Genomic DNA, 13,340 nt, shown 5'->3' on the forward strand with positions numbered 1-13,340 from the left:
GTTGATCATTGTGACATATATCATGCGTGTTCAGAAAAAATTCACCCAGAGATTAAACAGTTGCAGATTATAGATGCCTTTCCAGTCTGCTTCACTGAAAGTCAAAAAGCCTTGACAGACAATTATTTTAAACAGAAGATAAACAGGTGTTAAGTATACAACTTTCTGGCTTTGTGATAACTGAATATTTACAAGGGTTCTTGAGTATGTGAGTGCATTATATGAAGATTCAAGGTTTAAGAGAGAAGCCTCTTTATTCCAATAACCAACTGATTTTTATATTTTCAGATCTTCTATGACCTTGTGCGACAAATTAACAGAAAAACTCCAGTGCCTGGAAAAGCACGCAAAAAGTCATCATGTCAGCTACTTTAATACACAGCTGTACTGTAGCTCTGAGCCAGGTAAACCTTTTAAAATTCTCTGTGTATTATGGCTATTAAAAATGAAAAAAAAACCAACAAAAAAAGCCTAAACAGCTGTGGCAGCTGTTGATGCAGAACAGCACTGAAAATTCTTGACTGACATTATCATAGAAATTTTTAGTGTTTTGCCATTCCAAAGTCAGAACTACAAATACATGCAAGAAACACTGTTCATACTAGTATGATTTTTTCCCCCCCCAAGCTGTAAGGTGTGGGTAGAGCTCAAACTAAGCACATTTGTTCTGTTACTTCAAAACTTTAGCTTTTGGAAATGGTTTTCTTTTTTTAAAGGCTGATAGAATATACTGCAAGAGCTGAAGTATCAGGAATGCACACTGTAAAATACTGCTGTTTGCATGTTAAAGCGTCACTTTCTGCTTTGAACTCCTGTATGTACTTGTATGTTGTCATAGGAATTTAGCTTCCTTTCTTTGGACTATATGGGTATTTTATAGGCTGCATTGTAATTAGCATACTTGAAGAGAACAGTGAAGTGATCATTGTAACACTCCAAATATTTGACCTGGAGCTGTTGCTTCCTAGATCAATTTCTTACTCCTTGGCAGTTGGCTGATGTTCTACATGACTAAATCCATGCTTTAAGAATGCTGCTGAAGGCTCAAGCAGGCTCCAGCCTGCTCTTTAGGCAAGCCTTTTCAGAAGTTAGTCAGCAGGCACGAATTTTTTTCTGCAACTTGTTTTTGGGCAGGTTGTTTCCCCCTTTCCACCTCTGAGCCGTAGTATGGACAGAGGTATGTCTTGATTGACCTGGCATCATGCAAGTTGTCTGTTCATCTCGATTCCCTTAATTTTTACTAGATGTATGGTGGTTTGGTTGCTTCAGTGCTATAATCCGTTATTTTGTCATTTGATAGGCCCATTTGATATACTGGAGGATCCAGTATATCAACTGGAGGTTGGACATTTCACTGTCATAAATTGTAGGCTTTTATTAATATTCAGATAGTGTCACATTTAACTCTTTTTGGTGTTGATGTGAAAACTTACTTAATTTGAACAACTTGAATCAGCTCAAAGTAGAACGGAAAAGATTCCCAAAGCATTAGCTAAGGATGGCAGAAATGGCTGCTGCATTTCCTTACCAGAGCTTTCAATTCAGGAGCTTTGATCCTCCAAATGTGTGTTTTTAAAGCCACTGGAACTGTTATACTCTAAGCAAAACTAGTCCCACCCCATCAAATACTACTTCCACAGTTCAGCTTGGATTACCATATGTATCCCAATTCAGTTTTACTAATGAGATAACCTTATCACTTCTCCTCTACTAATACAGTTTCTGTACAAATAACAGGCTATCTTCTAAGTCTGCGTGCTAAGAACTTTGCTAGTTCCTGCTTTAGCTCTTGTAACTAAAGAGAAATGACAAATAGTTGTTAGTATTAGTACTAACCTCTGGTTTTGTTGTTACAGGTCTGAAGAACTGTTGCCCAATTCAACAGTGCCAGCATTCCAACTTTATTAAACCTACCAACATCTTAAATGGACTTTCCTGTGGTGGTACCCTTTAAGAAACGGATGAAAGCTACTACATCAGTTTGCACATTCTAATCACTTTCCAGTGTCACGAGAGATTTTTACTTATAAATATTCTAAGTGTATGCAACTGGTAAAACCAGAGCCTACATCCAGTATTACTGATAAGAGACATTGTTCATCCACCAATGTTGTACATGTATGAAAACTGTGTACTGTATACTTCAACAATCCCCACTTTCTATTGGAGAGTACAATAATGTAAATCCTAAAAGCACCACTATTTTAGCATAATAAAAGAAAGTCCAAAGAGCTCCTATATAGACTACTCCAGATAACTTTGCTTCATCGGTATTTGTAGCTTACTGTAACTTTTTTAAAGAAATACAGGATCATCATCATCGTATTGTACAAAAGCGCTTTGATTAACACAACAGCTATATAGTTTTTTAATTTTAGGAAAAACCTGTGGAGGCAGTGATCTAGTCTTTAAGAGTCCTTTCAGTATAACGTCTGACTAAAGACATGGCCTTTAATATCTGTTGGGAAGGAAATGTCCAGACTTTTCAACCTTTTATTGTATGTTTCCTTTTCCTTGTTTACATAGGGAACAATGTTTATAGTTGTGTGTACAGTGGGGGTCTACAACAGGAAGTGTATATTTTAAAATGATTTTTTAATGATTTAACAATTTTTTGTAAATCATTTTCGGGCTTCTGCAGCTGTAGATTCTCACTGTGAATTCCCTTGCTTGCTCATGCATAAGTGTATTCGCAATACCAAATATACAGGTTTAGTACTTTTGCCTGTTAGTGATTGTTTTACATGTGTAACGTTTTGGTTGAGATGTTAAATGGTGGAAGAGTACTGTGGATGTGAATGTGGGAAGTAATTTTAATCATGTGTAATTGGTCACAGGGCCTAAGTTGCAGTAATTAACTTTTGCTGATTTATTTAACGATGCCTTGTTGCTTTGTATGCATCAACGTTTGGGTGTAAAGATTGTGTGTATATCCAACAGGGAGCCACAGTATTTAAATTGACCAACCTAATGTTACAACTGCTTTGAGGTGGCCAAATGTAAACTAAAAGCCTTAATTAAAGTGGTGCAATTTTGTATGACTTAGCATCAGTAGTTCAATAAATTTGGATTGCCATGCAAGGGCTTGCATTACAGTTATATACTACTTGAATGTTTTGTGTTTTAGTAGTGCTAGTAAGTATTGATTTTTTTATTATTATTATTTTTAAATCTCTTGCACAGTGCAGATTCATACATCTTAGGACAAAAAGGAACCATTATTACTTTGTCTTCTGACAAATACATGCCGTAGACATTTCTTCTAATAGCATCTCATGTGCTAGGGTGGATGAATTTCTGACTGAATGAAATTCCACTTATAGTTTTGGACTTGGAATATTCCAAGCTCTAATATAAGGGAATGTCTAACAGAAAAATAGCTGTCTTCAAAGGTTAGAATATCAGTGGCTGTTTTGGGAACTTAAAAATATGTTGCCTGCTATTTTCCTTCTTTCCAGGAAGAATTAATTGTTAAAATTCACTTTGTGGAGCTAAAAAGTTCTCTTGGGAGAAAAATACGATTTTTCTGCATGATTAAACCATATTAGTTGGTGTCAAGGAACTCTGCAGAAGAGCATTCTTGCAGTATTGAGTGTAGAGTTTTGCAGACTGTAAATATCTGTAATGCTGTTGGACTGTGAAGTGGAATGCGTGGACTGTGGATGATTTCCTGATCTTGGCTGTGCTGCTGAAAGTTGATGTCACACCCAAATACTTGGTACCTCCTGCTTCTCTGGCACAGAATTATCAGAGCTTGTTTTAATCCATTCCTGCAAATTCAATCAGATTAGGTTAGTTAATACCGGTAAGCTTTGAGATAGTTTACGTTGCCCAAAGTGAATTAAGGAGCCCAGCTGATCCTTCCTGCTGGTAATTTCATCAGTCATCACCATTGTTTATTGGAAGTAATACACTCTCTCACTGCAGAGTCAGAGTTGAGAGTGAAATTCCTTTTCATTTATCATTAGAAACCAGAGCACGTGGTTGATGATCCCCATAAATATCTCTTTTGGTACTCTCTGCATCCTGATTGGTCCCCAGAGTAGGTGAGACTGGAGCACTGGATGCTCTAGTTCCTTTTTCACTAGGTACCTTCCTCCCTGATGCGCTAATCAGTATTTTTCCTCCCTTCACTTTCAACCTCTGCTTATTCAGGTTTTATAACACTTTTATGTCCCAATTGTCCTTCTATCTGTGTTTTTTAATGTATTTCTTTTCCAGGCAGCTGTACAGATGGAATTAGGTGGGAGGGAGAGAAAATTCTTTGGTAACAGAGAGGGCACCCTGGACTGGTCTCAATGTCCAGTCAAAGAGTACTGATTATGGGGAACATCAGGCTTTGTCCTGAAAGCTCTGTACTGAAGCATTCTTGGTTGCTCTGTGGAATAGCAAATGCACAGTTCCTCAGGTAGTCAGTTTGATCAAACCTCAGGAAAGTAAAATTTTCAGAAACTCCAGGCTTCACCATCTAAAGGTTATGCTAAAAAAGTGAAATACAATTCCTCCTCCTATTTAGAACTTAGGCCAGATTTGTAAGATCAGCACACCATACCCCAGGTAATACCTAAAAACCAGTATTTGTCTCCTTGAAAACTTAGCCAGGCTTCAGGGGAGCAGTGTCCTGGCTGTTAAAGGGAAGATGCATGACAAAATGATGCTGAGGAAGTAATGGACATGAAGCGTAAGGAAAAACGCATGAAAGAATTTTCTTCATATCTAAGTAATGATGGCATAAGAAGCTGTTCCCGCTGAGGAAGTGAACATCCAGTTCCCCACAGGAATTGGAACTATGTAAGCCATTACCAATTCTAGAAAAGAATCCTGTCTGCTGAAATTTTTGAACAAACCTTTATATATCTTAAGGATAACTGCTTTGTGTACCAGCACTTAAGTTGTTCACGCTTGAACTACTTGTACAGAAACCGAACACTTCTCATAAAGCTTTGGATGAAAACATTGCATAATTTGTATCTTGAACTGCAGTAATTTTCCAAATTCAGTGCTAATACACATGTATTACTGCTTGTGAAGTTAGCTTATGTTTACAGTGCACACAAAGGTTGTGACTGCTTTATTTCCACACTGATCTGAAACTGATATGTGTCGGTGTTTAAATGTCCGAGCTTTCTATGGAAAAAAAATGTTTCTGTCCCGAACTTGAGAAGTATTATCTAATGGAATTGCACTCTTCCTATTAGGACTCTTTCCTGTCAGTATAAACTTATTTCTTGTACCTTACCTTGTTACTAATGCCTTTCATCCTCCAATTATTCTGTGAAACGAATGTCTACTTGCTAAACTTAGAAAAATATTTTGAGACTTTGCAAGATGTTTTCAGATGTCCAAATGAATGCACTGTAAGCTCAGACCACCACTGCTCTTCTGCATAAGAGACAGTAACTTGTGGAAAAGTATTGTAGAGTTAGATATTGTTTCATAAAGTGTACTGATATTGCAATGCTAGAAATGGGAGGTAGGGGAGAATCCTGCGGGAATTTGGATTAAACTGTGCAGTATTCTCCTTTTCTGGTGTAATAACATTTGCTGTTTCCTCGTGGGCGATCACTAAAGATAAGGATTTTCTTCTTTTAAAACGCTCAACAAACTATGGATGAATCAAACTTGATAGAGTTTTTTCTGAAGTTTTCTAATCTTTGCCAGTTTTGTGAATTATTTAGAGCAGGAGAAATTTTGCCACAATACCGCACTAGTTCTAGATGGACTTCAATTTAGACATATCAACAATAGAAAGTTATTTCTAGATGTGAATAGTCAAAAACAGTGGTCTGTATACAGCTCTGTGTAGCACTTTTTGAATCGTAATATGAAGGTACAGCCAAACATCAGCATAGACAGAAAGCTTTTTGTCCAATTTTAAACTGCTGTCCCAGCAGCATTAGGCTATACTTCAATTTATAGCTTGTCCTTCGCCTGCATATGGGGAGGAGAACAAAAGCAAAGAAAGTTGCTCAAATACGTAACAAAATGCAGTTGCATGTAGCTCTCTAAGGTACCATTAGAGAAGCTGAGCTCTTAATCAAATTAGGGTCTTCTTTCTGAGTCTCAAGTACCTTATGCTTTTAATTGAAAGGTTTATGGATAATTTGCAAGATTCTTAAAACCTAATTTAACTTCTCTGTTCTATAAAGTAAAACTCTGGAATGATACTTATATTTGTTGCAAACTTTACATTCTTAGTGTGGAACTGTAAGCAAAGTTGTGTAGTCTTGGTTTTGTTATCAGTGTTGCAATATCTGGGCTTCAAACAACAGATAAATGTGGATTTTACTTCTCTTTTTCTGTGTTAGGCATTTGTTTGGGGTTGGATTTTTTTAATACCCTCCAAAACCATATATCTTCAGCATTTTGAATCATCAAGCAGAGCGTGGCTTCCTGTTTTCAATGAGATGTTCTTTAGGGAGAGATATGTGAATGGAGAAAGGAATGTCTTCGTAATTCCACTGTACTCACTTCAGCCTCCAGAAATATTAGTTTGGCTTGACCGAATAACAAGCTGTACAGCTTCGTTGCTTTAAGAAAGCTCACTGCCACCAGGATTTTTTAATTTTTATTTTTTTTCTTTGAGTTTGTGGCTGGGGTGAACGACTTCATTTGCATTATGTTGTAATTTCTAATTAATTCATGTAATGTCTTTTGGCTGCCATAAACCTGGGAGAAGGGTGCATTTCTTCACTCTTGGATACTGAGTGAAATGACAGTAAAAGTTACAGTTCCTTCTTTGGTCAGTATACTTCACGTTTTCGTACTATGTAGCATTTTTACCTTCTAAATCTAGCAAGGAGCAGTCAGTAACTTCACTCCCATACTAAGTACAAAAATCTACATGTGAAATCACAGCTTTCGTAAACTGGGTCTACTGCTTGTAACGTGCCCAATACCACAAAGACCCCTGGCACTACTGTCATGATTTTCAGATACAAATAAAATGACAGTTACAAATTTGTCTCTTTCCTTTTTAATAAAAAAGGGGGTTTTAGCTGAGCTTCCTTAATAGGAGTAGGCATGGGAATCAATTTGTTTAGGGTAAGACCCTCCCAGCAAACATTAATTTGAGACTCGAGTATTTTAGTACTAAGCAAGCACATTAACACTTTCATTAAATTCTGGAGATTGACTTTAAAAAGTTTCCTTACATCTAAATTTTAAAAAGTTAAAAATCACACACGTCCAGGAACATGTTTCAACAAAGCAAAGGCGGGCTAAACCATGAGCCTTCTGCCTTCTCTCACAAAAAGGCAAGGTACAGAGTATACTCCATGGGTTTCTTTGTACTGAATGCAGTTGCACTGCTGTCACACGCTGCACGAGACTTTGTCGTGCTCTTGCTTTTGACAGTTCTGAATTAAGACTGCAATTTTGTATATGCAGGTGTTGGGTATGCAGCTTAGCAATGCATTAGGGCAGTTTACTTGATTTGTGAGCTGTCTGTATTAAAACATATTTTCTAAAGGCTAATTGGAGTTTTGAGTTTAGTTGTTTGATTTTAATCTAGTATATCCTGAACTTTAACCTAGTACAGCCTGGAAACCCTGCTAAGCTCACAGAAAGCCAGTAGGGTGCAGAGGAGTCTTAGGTGTTGGTGGTAAACATGCCATATTTCTGTGTTAGTCGTGCTAGCTGCTGAGTTGTCTTTGCTTCTCCTGCCTCTAAGTATGGAGCATTGCTACCCCTCATGATACTCTGACAACATGACTGCAGTTAGGATCAGTGTTGGTGCAAATATGTGAAACTTAAGATGGATGTCTAATTTTTAATTATAAATTTAAATTGCAGTCCTTTATATCACTGAAAAATTCACATTCCCTTCTGCTTCTTGGAAGCGTAAGATGCTTGTGTGAGACTTTCAGTTCTTTTTCTCCTTTGTTTTCCCCTCTTTCATTCCCGTTGGGTAAATACGAAGTGGGACACTAGTGAAAAAGTACTGCCTAAAAACACACCTCCAGGTTTCTGCCCTGTTTCCACCCTGCCCTTGCCCCTCACCGGAGCCAACTTCAAGCCTCTAAGGTGCTTCCCCAGCCTGCACTTAAAGAGGCAGTACATACCTCAGACAAGTTCTCTCAAGGGCCCCAAATCTTTTATATTCTTTTACAGGTTGGTTAGGTTTCGTTTTTTTAAAAGCATGCGTGCTGCCCTCTTAATTTGTCTTCAGCCTTATTTCTTTTGCTTTGTTCTCATCTGTTATTGCTTTGAATAAACTTGAGGTAGCAAGCAAACGAAGTGTGTTCTCCGACATTACATCTCTCACTGTTTACACTTTTCTGCCCTGAGAACGGGCTAGCCTGAGAGCTTGAGCTTGTGGCAAAGAATTGAACCAGACATTAATTTGTGCATTACTCTGAATTTCCCACTGCACAACAGAGAAAATAATGTTACGCTGTTTTGTGAGGATGTGTTGAGAGGTAAATCCATTAAATATGTAGTACCAAGTTAGGCTATAATAGTTCCTTTAACATTCTTTTAGTTTTTCTGCCATAATGAAGATTGTTGCCTTTACTTGGGCTTTTGTAGTAGTCTGCATGATGGAAGGGCAACTTTTTTTATAAATCCAAAACTGCATTTCCTAAGTGACTTATCTACTCTCTCTCAGGGTCTTCTGCTTGCTCGTGTTCTTGTGTACCCAGGTTTCTCAGCATTCCCCTTCTGAAGCCTTCTGAGGTTAGGGGTTCCAGCAGCTCCAGCAAGCCACCAAGGTTGGGTGCCAGAGTGTTTTATCAGCATCTTAAGGAAGCTGTAGGACTTCAGACAATGCCTTGCAATTCTGCCTTTTGCAGCTGTTTTCAGATGCGTCCTCTGTATGAGGAATGTAAGCAAATCAGGCACAGTACAGACTACTTGGAAGCATTTTTCAGAACTTGCCTGCCTACACTAAAACTGCAGTTTGGACAGTTTTCCCTGTACTAGAGCACAAGTAAATAGACTACTGTCAGTAGTAGCGTCATTTGTAGTGTTAGGGTCGTAACAATATTTTCCTGTCATTAAAAGGTGCGCAAAATCCAATTTGGGCAGAAAGAGGAGAGGCAGCTTTGTAACTTTGAGGGAGATAAGTGCTGAGTGATCCCACATGGTGGTTACTGCTGTGCTTCTGCATGCCTGTTGCCTGAGTTACACTCAGGGAAAGTAAGAGAAATAAACACAAGCTTGTGAACTGGTGCGAACTGCCTCATCTGCTTGAAGCGAAGGCCGGGACGCACGCTGCTTCAGCTTGAACATGTAATATCTTGAGCATTGGATTAGCTGCTCTCTGTGGAATGAGAGAGCCTGAATAAAATTTCAAACAGTTAAACTGCTTTTTTATTTTATGTTTGGTTTAGTTTGGCTTGGGATTGTTTTGGAAGCTTTGTCGCTTATTCCGGCATCCCCTGGCCGCCCCGGGTCCTGACGGGCGAGCAGCCGCCGCTGGGACAGAGGAGGGCGGGCCGGGCCGTTACCCCTCACCGCCACGGCCTGGCTCGGCCCAGCCGCCTGACGGGCCTCGGCTGCCCTCAGCCCACCACGGCCGCTCCCCGGGGCCGGGCTGACGGCGGGGATCGGCGACCCGCTCCCCTCCCGCGCTACCGGCGGTGCGCGGTGCCCGGAGCGGCGCAGGCGCAGCGCGGCAGCCCCGCCTCCGGCGGGAGGAAGCTCTCCCGTCTCCTTCCGGGCCGCGCGCCGGCGCTGGCGGAGGCGGGAAGGCTCGATCTGGCCTGCGACGAGGCGGAGGCCGCCATGGAGAGGTGGGAGGCGTGGGGAGGGGGCCGAGCCGCGGCCGGTGGGGTGTCCCGTCCCGTCGCGTCCCGTCGGTGCGCGGCCCCCCGCGGCTGTGCTGTGGTGTGACACGTCCCCCTGCGCGGCCGCGGAGGAGCGGGGAGCGGTGCGCTCCCGTGCCGGGCTGGTTTCTGAGGGGCATTAAAGGCCTTTATGTCACCCGAGAGCTTTGACCTGCTCTGAGTTCTTCTGGAATATACTTATAGATTAAACAGGAGTTGTTCATGAGGCGGGAATCCTTGAGGCGGGCCTTTGCAGGGTGCTGTGTAGGCAGTCATAGCTGTGGCCTTCACAGTCCACCAGTAGCTTCTCCTTTGCCTTTTAGGAATTATTAACAATTTTTTCCCCTTTCTTCAAGACACCTGAACTTTCTGAATCTGGTGATTTTGTGTGTCTGAATAAAAAAGTCAAACAGTGAAATTATGTAATTCTTTCCATTGAATGTTTCAGTTCAAAATCGAATTTTATACTATTGTATGTATTAATAGCTTTTTTTTAAAATAACAAAACAACTGTCGTGTAGGAGGAACAAAGTGCAATTTTTCAGACAAACTAATTTTCCCAAGCTGATGAGCAGTACTAGATGTTCTGTAGAGGAAAGTGGACATCAATACTAGAACTGGAGATGACTTATGCTTTGTTTAAGTCTCCTGCTCACGGAGTTACTTGAAGCAACAAAAAAAAAAATCCTCTTGCATATTCTGCTTGGATTCACTTGCTCACTTTGTGTCTGTGTTGCTGTTCTCTAGAAATGGCTTTGGAGATGCATCATCCCCCCATGATGCAGAGATAGCCAGACCTGGACGGAAGCAAAGCTCTCAGAAAAGAGTTTCCAGTATCCTTTTTCTGTAAAGACTTTTTATCTTCTCTTTAATCATTGCTTGCTGTGTTCACAAGCTGTGGGTATTTTTACCACTGTTTTTTTTTAAGCATGTTGAGAACAGTTTTCAAATATACATCAAGTTTCTTTTTGTTTTATTCCCATTTGAAGTGAGGAATGTATGAATATAATGTGAAATTGTTATCTGATTTATGAGGTATTCTGCAGTCAAAATTTTGCTGTTGAACTGCCTCATATTTTCCCCTTCTGTAGTCTGTTTTATTTTCTGTGTGGTGTTTTCATGCATTAAGAAGAAGAGTTCAAAAACAAAACTATGTTTGCAGTATCTAAAAACTAGTAGGGAGGGATATTAATGACTGACTGAAAGTGTGACTAGGAGATCTGGGTGAGATTCATTTAGAAAAATACTGCATTTTCAGCAACCTGGTACATTACTTGGCTTTCACAGAAGAACTTAGGGATAAGCCAAAAGATGCAGTTCTTTGCCTTTTCACAGAATAGTATTTCCTCTGAATGGAATGTTCTCTCTCCCCTCCCTTTTCTCCTATTGTAGTCTCAAACCATGTCAAAGCTGTTGTAGTGATGGCTCAGAAGATTATTCACTAGACTTCAAGGAAAGTAAGAGATTGTCGAAATGCTTGTATAGTCAATTCTTGCCTATGTTTAGATTGTTTTGGTTGTGGGTTAAATATGGTGGCAGGGGTTGTTCCACTGCCTATCTCCTAAACTTGTGCCATCCATCTGTGTAGCGTGGTGTTCTACACCTTTTCGTGGGCTTATGAACTCAGGTTGATGTCAGCCCAGAGAACTGTGTTGAGCCACAGCTGACTCCATCCCTGAGCTTTTGAAAAATGAAGTTTTCTTAACTCTATTCTATCATAATTTTATGGTTTTGTGCTCTTTTGCATGTGTTGTGTTATCAGAGTATGGTGGTTATTTAGTGTATCTTAGCTTTCCTTCCACAGTAATAGCAAGAAGAGTGCACAGACATAGATTTGAACTTCCACAGAAATTTTCTCCCCACTTATTTACAATAAGAAAAAAAAAATCACATAATTTGGCAGCTAATGTAATGGTATTTTTCTGGCTATGGTGGCAAAGGAATTCAGTATGCTTGCCTGTCCTGGGTTTTGCAAGCAGAATAAAACTAGTGAGATACTGGCCCTGATCACATTGTTCATAAGAATTGTGATGTTCTTGGACACTGATATATCATGGAATACTGAAACTTTTACACAGCTGCTACTTAGTAAACCATACCTAGAGCACTGAAGCTAGTTGCTGACAGGAAGAAGCAAAGCAGAGCAACAGAGACTTTTTTTGTTAAAGTCATCAGCATCCTGGAACCGAGAGAGAGAGAACTTGTTTTTTTAAATGCATTCAGTCTCAGATTTTCTTGTTATGGTTTCTGTAGCATAAAGCAGCTCCTCATGGGGCAAAAGTAGTCTCTTCGATCTGAGCAGTTATGAGGAGTCCCAGACCTGTTGTGCTCAGGTTTCTGAACTTTATTTTGCAGTGTCCCTTTTTGCCCTTCATCTTTAAGCTTACAGTGAAACATTTTGTGACCTAAGTCAGGCCTATGAATGAGACTTTCTGCTTTAGTCTGAAAGACAAGATGTGTAGTCTTCATAATATTTGAGCTATGGTAGAGTATTTTTTCCTTTCCAAGTATTCACAGTGATATTGAATAGAGCCAAAAGCATGTTTAGGAGAGTGTTTCTTAACTTTTTTATTAATCAGTTCTTACATCCCTGGATGACACTATCGGAAACATGACGCCCAAAGGCCACCTCATGTCCCGAACTCCTAGTTCATTCCTTCGCCAGCCAGGTAAGGCTTCTTTCTTTCTTTAGTATTTAGTTAAAGGAATAATATGCTTAGACTTCATAATTGATAATAGTTCAGAAGGAGAAAGACATGGATGCATTTAGTGGATCCAGTGAAGGGTCACAGGGGTGTTCGAGCAGGGGTATGGGCAGGGGGGTTGGAGCAGATGATCTCCAGAGGTTCCTTCCAACCTCAACTACTTGGTGAGTGTGTGATTCTGAAGTTAAACACATTTATAAATATGGAAAAAAACCCACCTAGTAGCAATCAACAACATATATGCTCATATGTTATATATTTATGCTGTTGCTGAATGCCAGTTGATTTTTGCCATTCAGTTTTTAGAGGATGTTTGAGCTTTGTTTTGTTTGCTTGGCACAAGAGTATGTCCAGCACCGTTTCAGTTTCCCTGAAGTACCACATTGGAACTGATTCTTGCCTTACTAGTCACCAGTCTAGTTTGTTGTGTTTCCTTCTTTTTTGTAGCCGCCTTCTGGTTTTGCAGTAGCTCTTAATTCTTCAAGTTTGTCTGTCATGTAATGTGTCTTCAGGTATTTCTCCATCCTTGTTTTTGTGACAGGTAAATTCTGTTGCAGACCTTTCTACTAGGTGTATTTATTGGTTGCACTAGTAAATGCACTTTTCCAGTAGTGGGGGAAGAAATAATACAGTACCCCTCGCAGAAAGGCTGTGGAACTGCACATGGTGGCTAGGGTCCGATTGCCCTGAAATCTCAACCCCCATCTCAACCCTCCTGTCTGATACAGGTCAGTTCCGCATCAGCTGACCTGTATTAGGAGCGTTATTAGGAGTTTATTCCCCAACTGGCACTGCAAAGATATCAAGCTCCAGAGAGACTGATTCTTCATGATTTCTCAGGGTTCCTGGCAAGTTCCGTGTAGCCCCT

At 40.1% G+C, this 13,340-nt stretch overlaps 2 protein-coding genes across 2 annotated transcripts in view; both read left to right on the forward strand.

Moving 5' to 3' along the window:
- RAP1B (RAP1B, member of RAS oncogene family) overlaps nt 1–3,095 on the forward strand; it is a 31,784-nt gene extending 28,689 nt beyond the window's left edge. Inside the window, exons 7-8 of the mRNA XM_064449182.1 lie at nt 289–404; nt 1,857–3,095. Coding sequence (XP_064305252.1) covers nt 289–375 — 87 coding nt within the window. The 3' untranslated portion in view covers nt 376–404; nt 1,857–3,095. The remainder of the gene's footprint in view (nt 1–288; nt 405–1,856) is intronic.
- Nucleotides 3,096–9,413: 6,318 nt separating this feature from the next.
- Nucleotides 9,414–13,340, forward strand: part of NUP107 (nucleoporin 107) — a 31,944-nt gene continuing 28,017 nt past the window's right edge. Inside the window, exons 1-3 of the mRNA XM_064449196.1 lie at nt 9,414–9,734; nt 10,515–10,600; nt 12,347–12,436. Coding sequence (XP_064305266.1) covers nt 9,727–9,734; nt 10,515–10,600; nt 12,347–12,436 — 184 coding nt within the window. The 5' untranslated portion in view covers nt 9,414–9,726. The remainder of the gene's footprint in view (nt 9,735–10,514; nt 10,601–12,346; nt 12,437–13,340) is intronic.

The sequence above is a fragment of the Phalacrocorax carbo genome, chromosome 1 (genome assembly GCF_963921805.1).
Source record: "Phalacrocorax carbo chromosome 1, bPhaCar2.1, whole genome shotgun sequence".
Classification (NCBI taxonomy): Eukaryota; Metazoa; Chordata; class Aves; order Suliformes; family Phalacrocoracidae; genus Phalacrocorax; species Phalacrocorax carbo.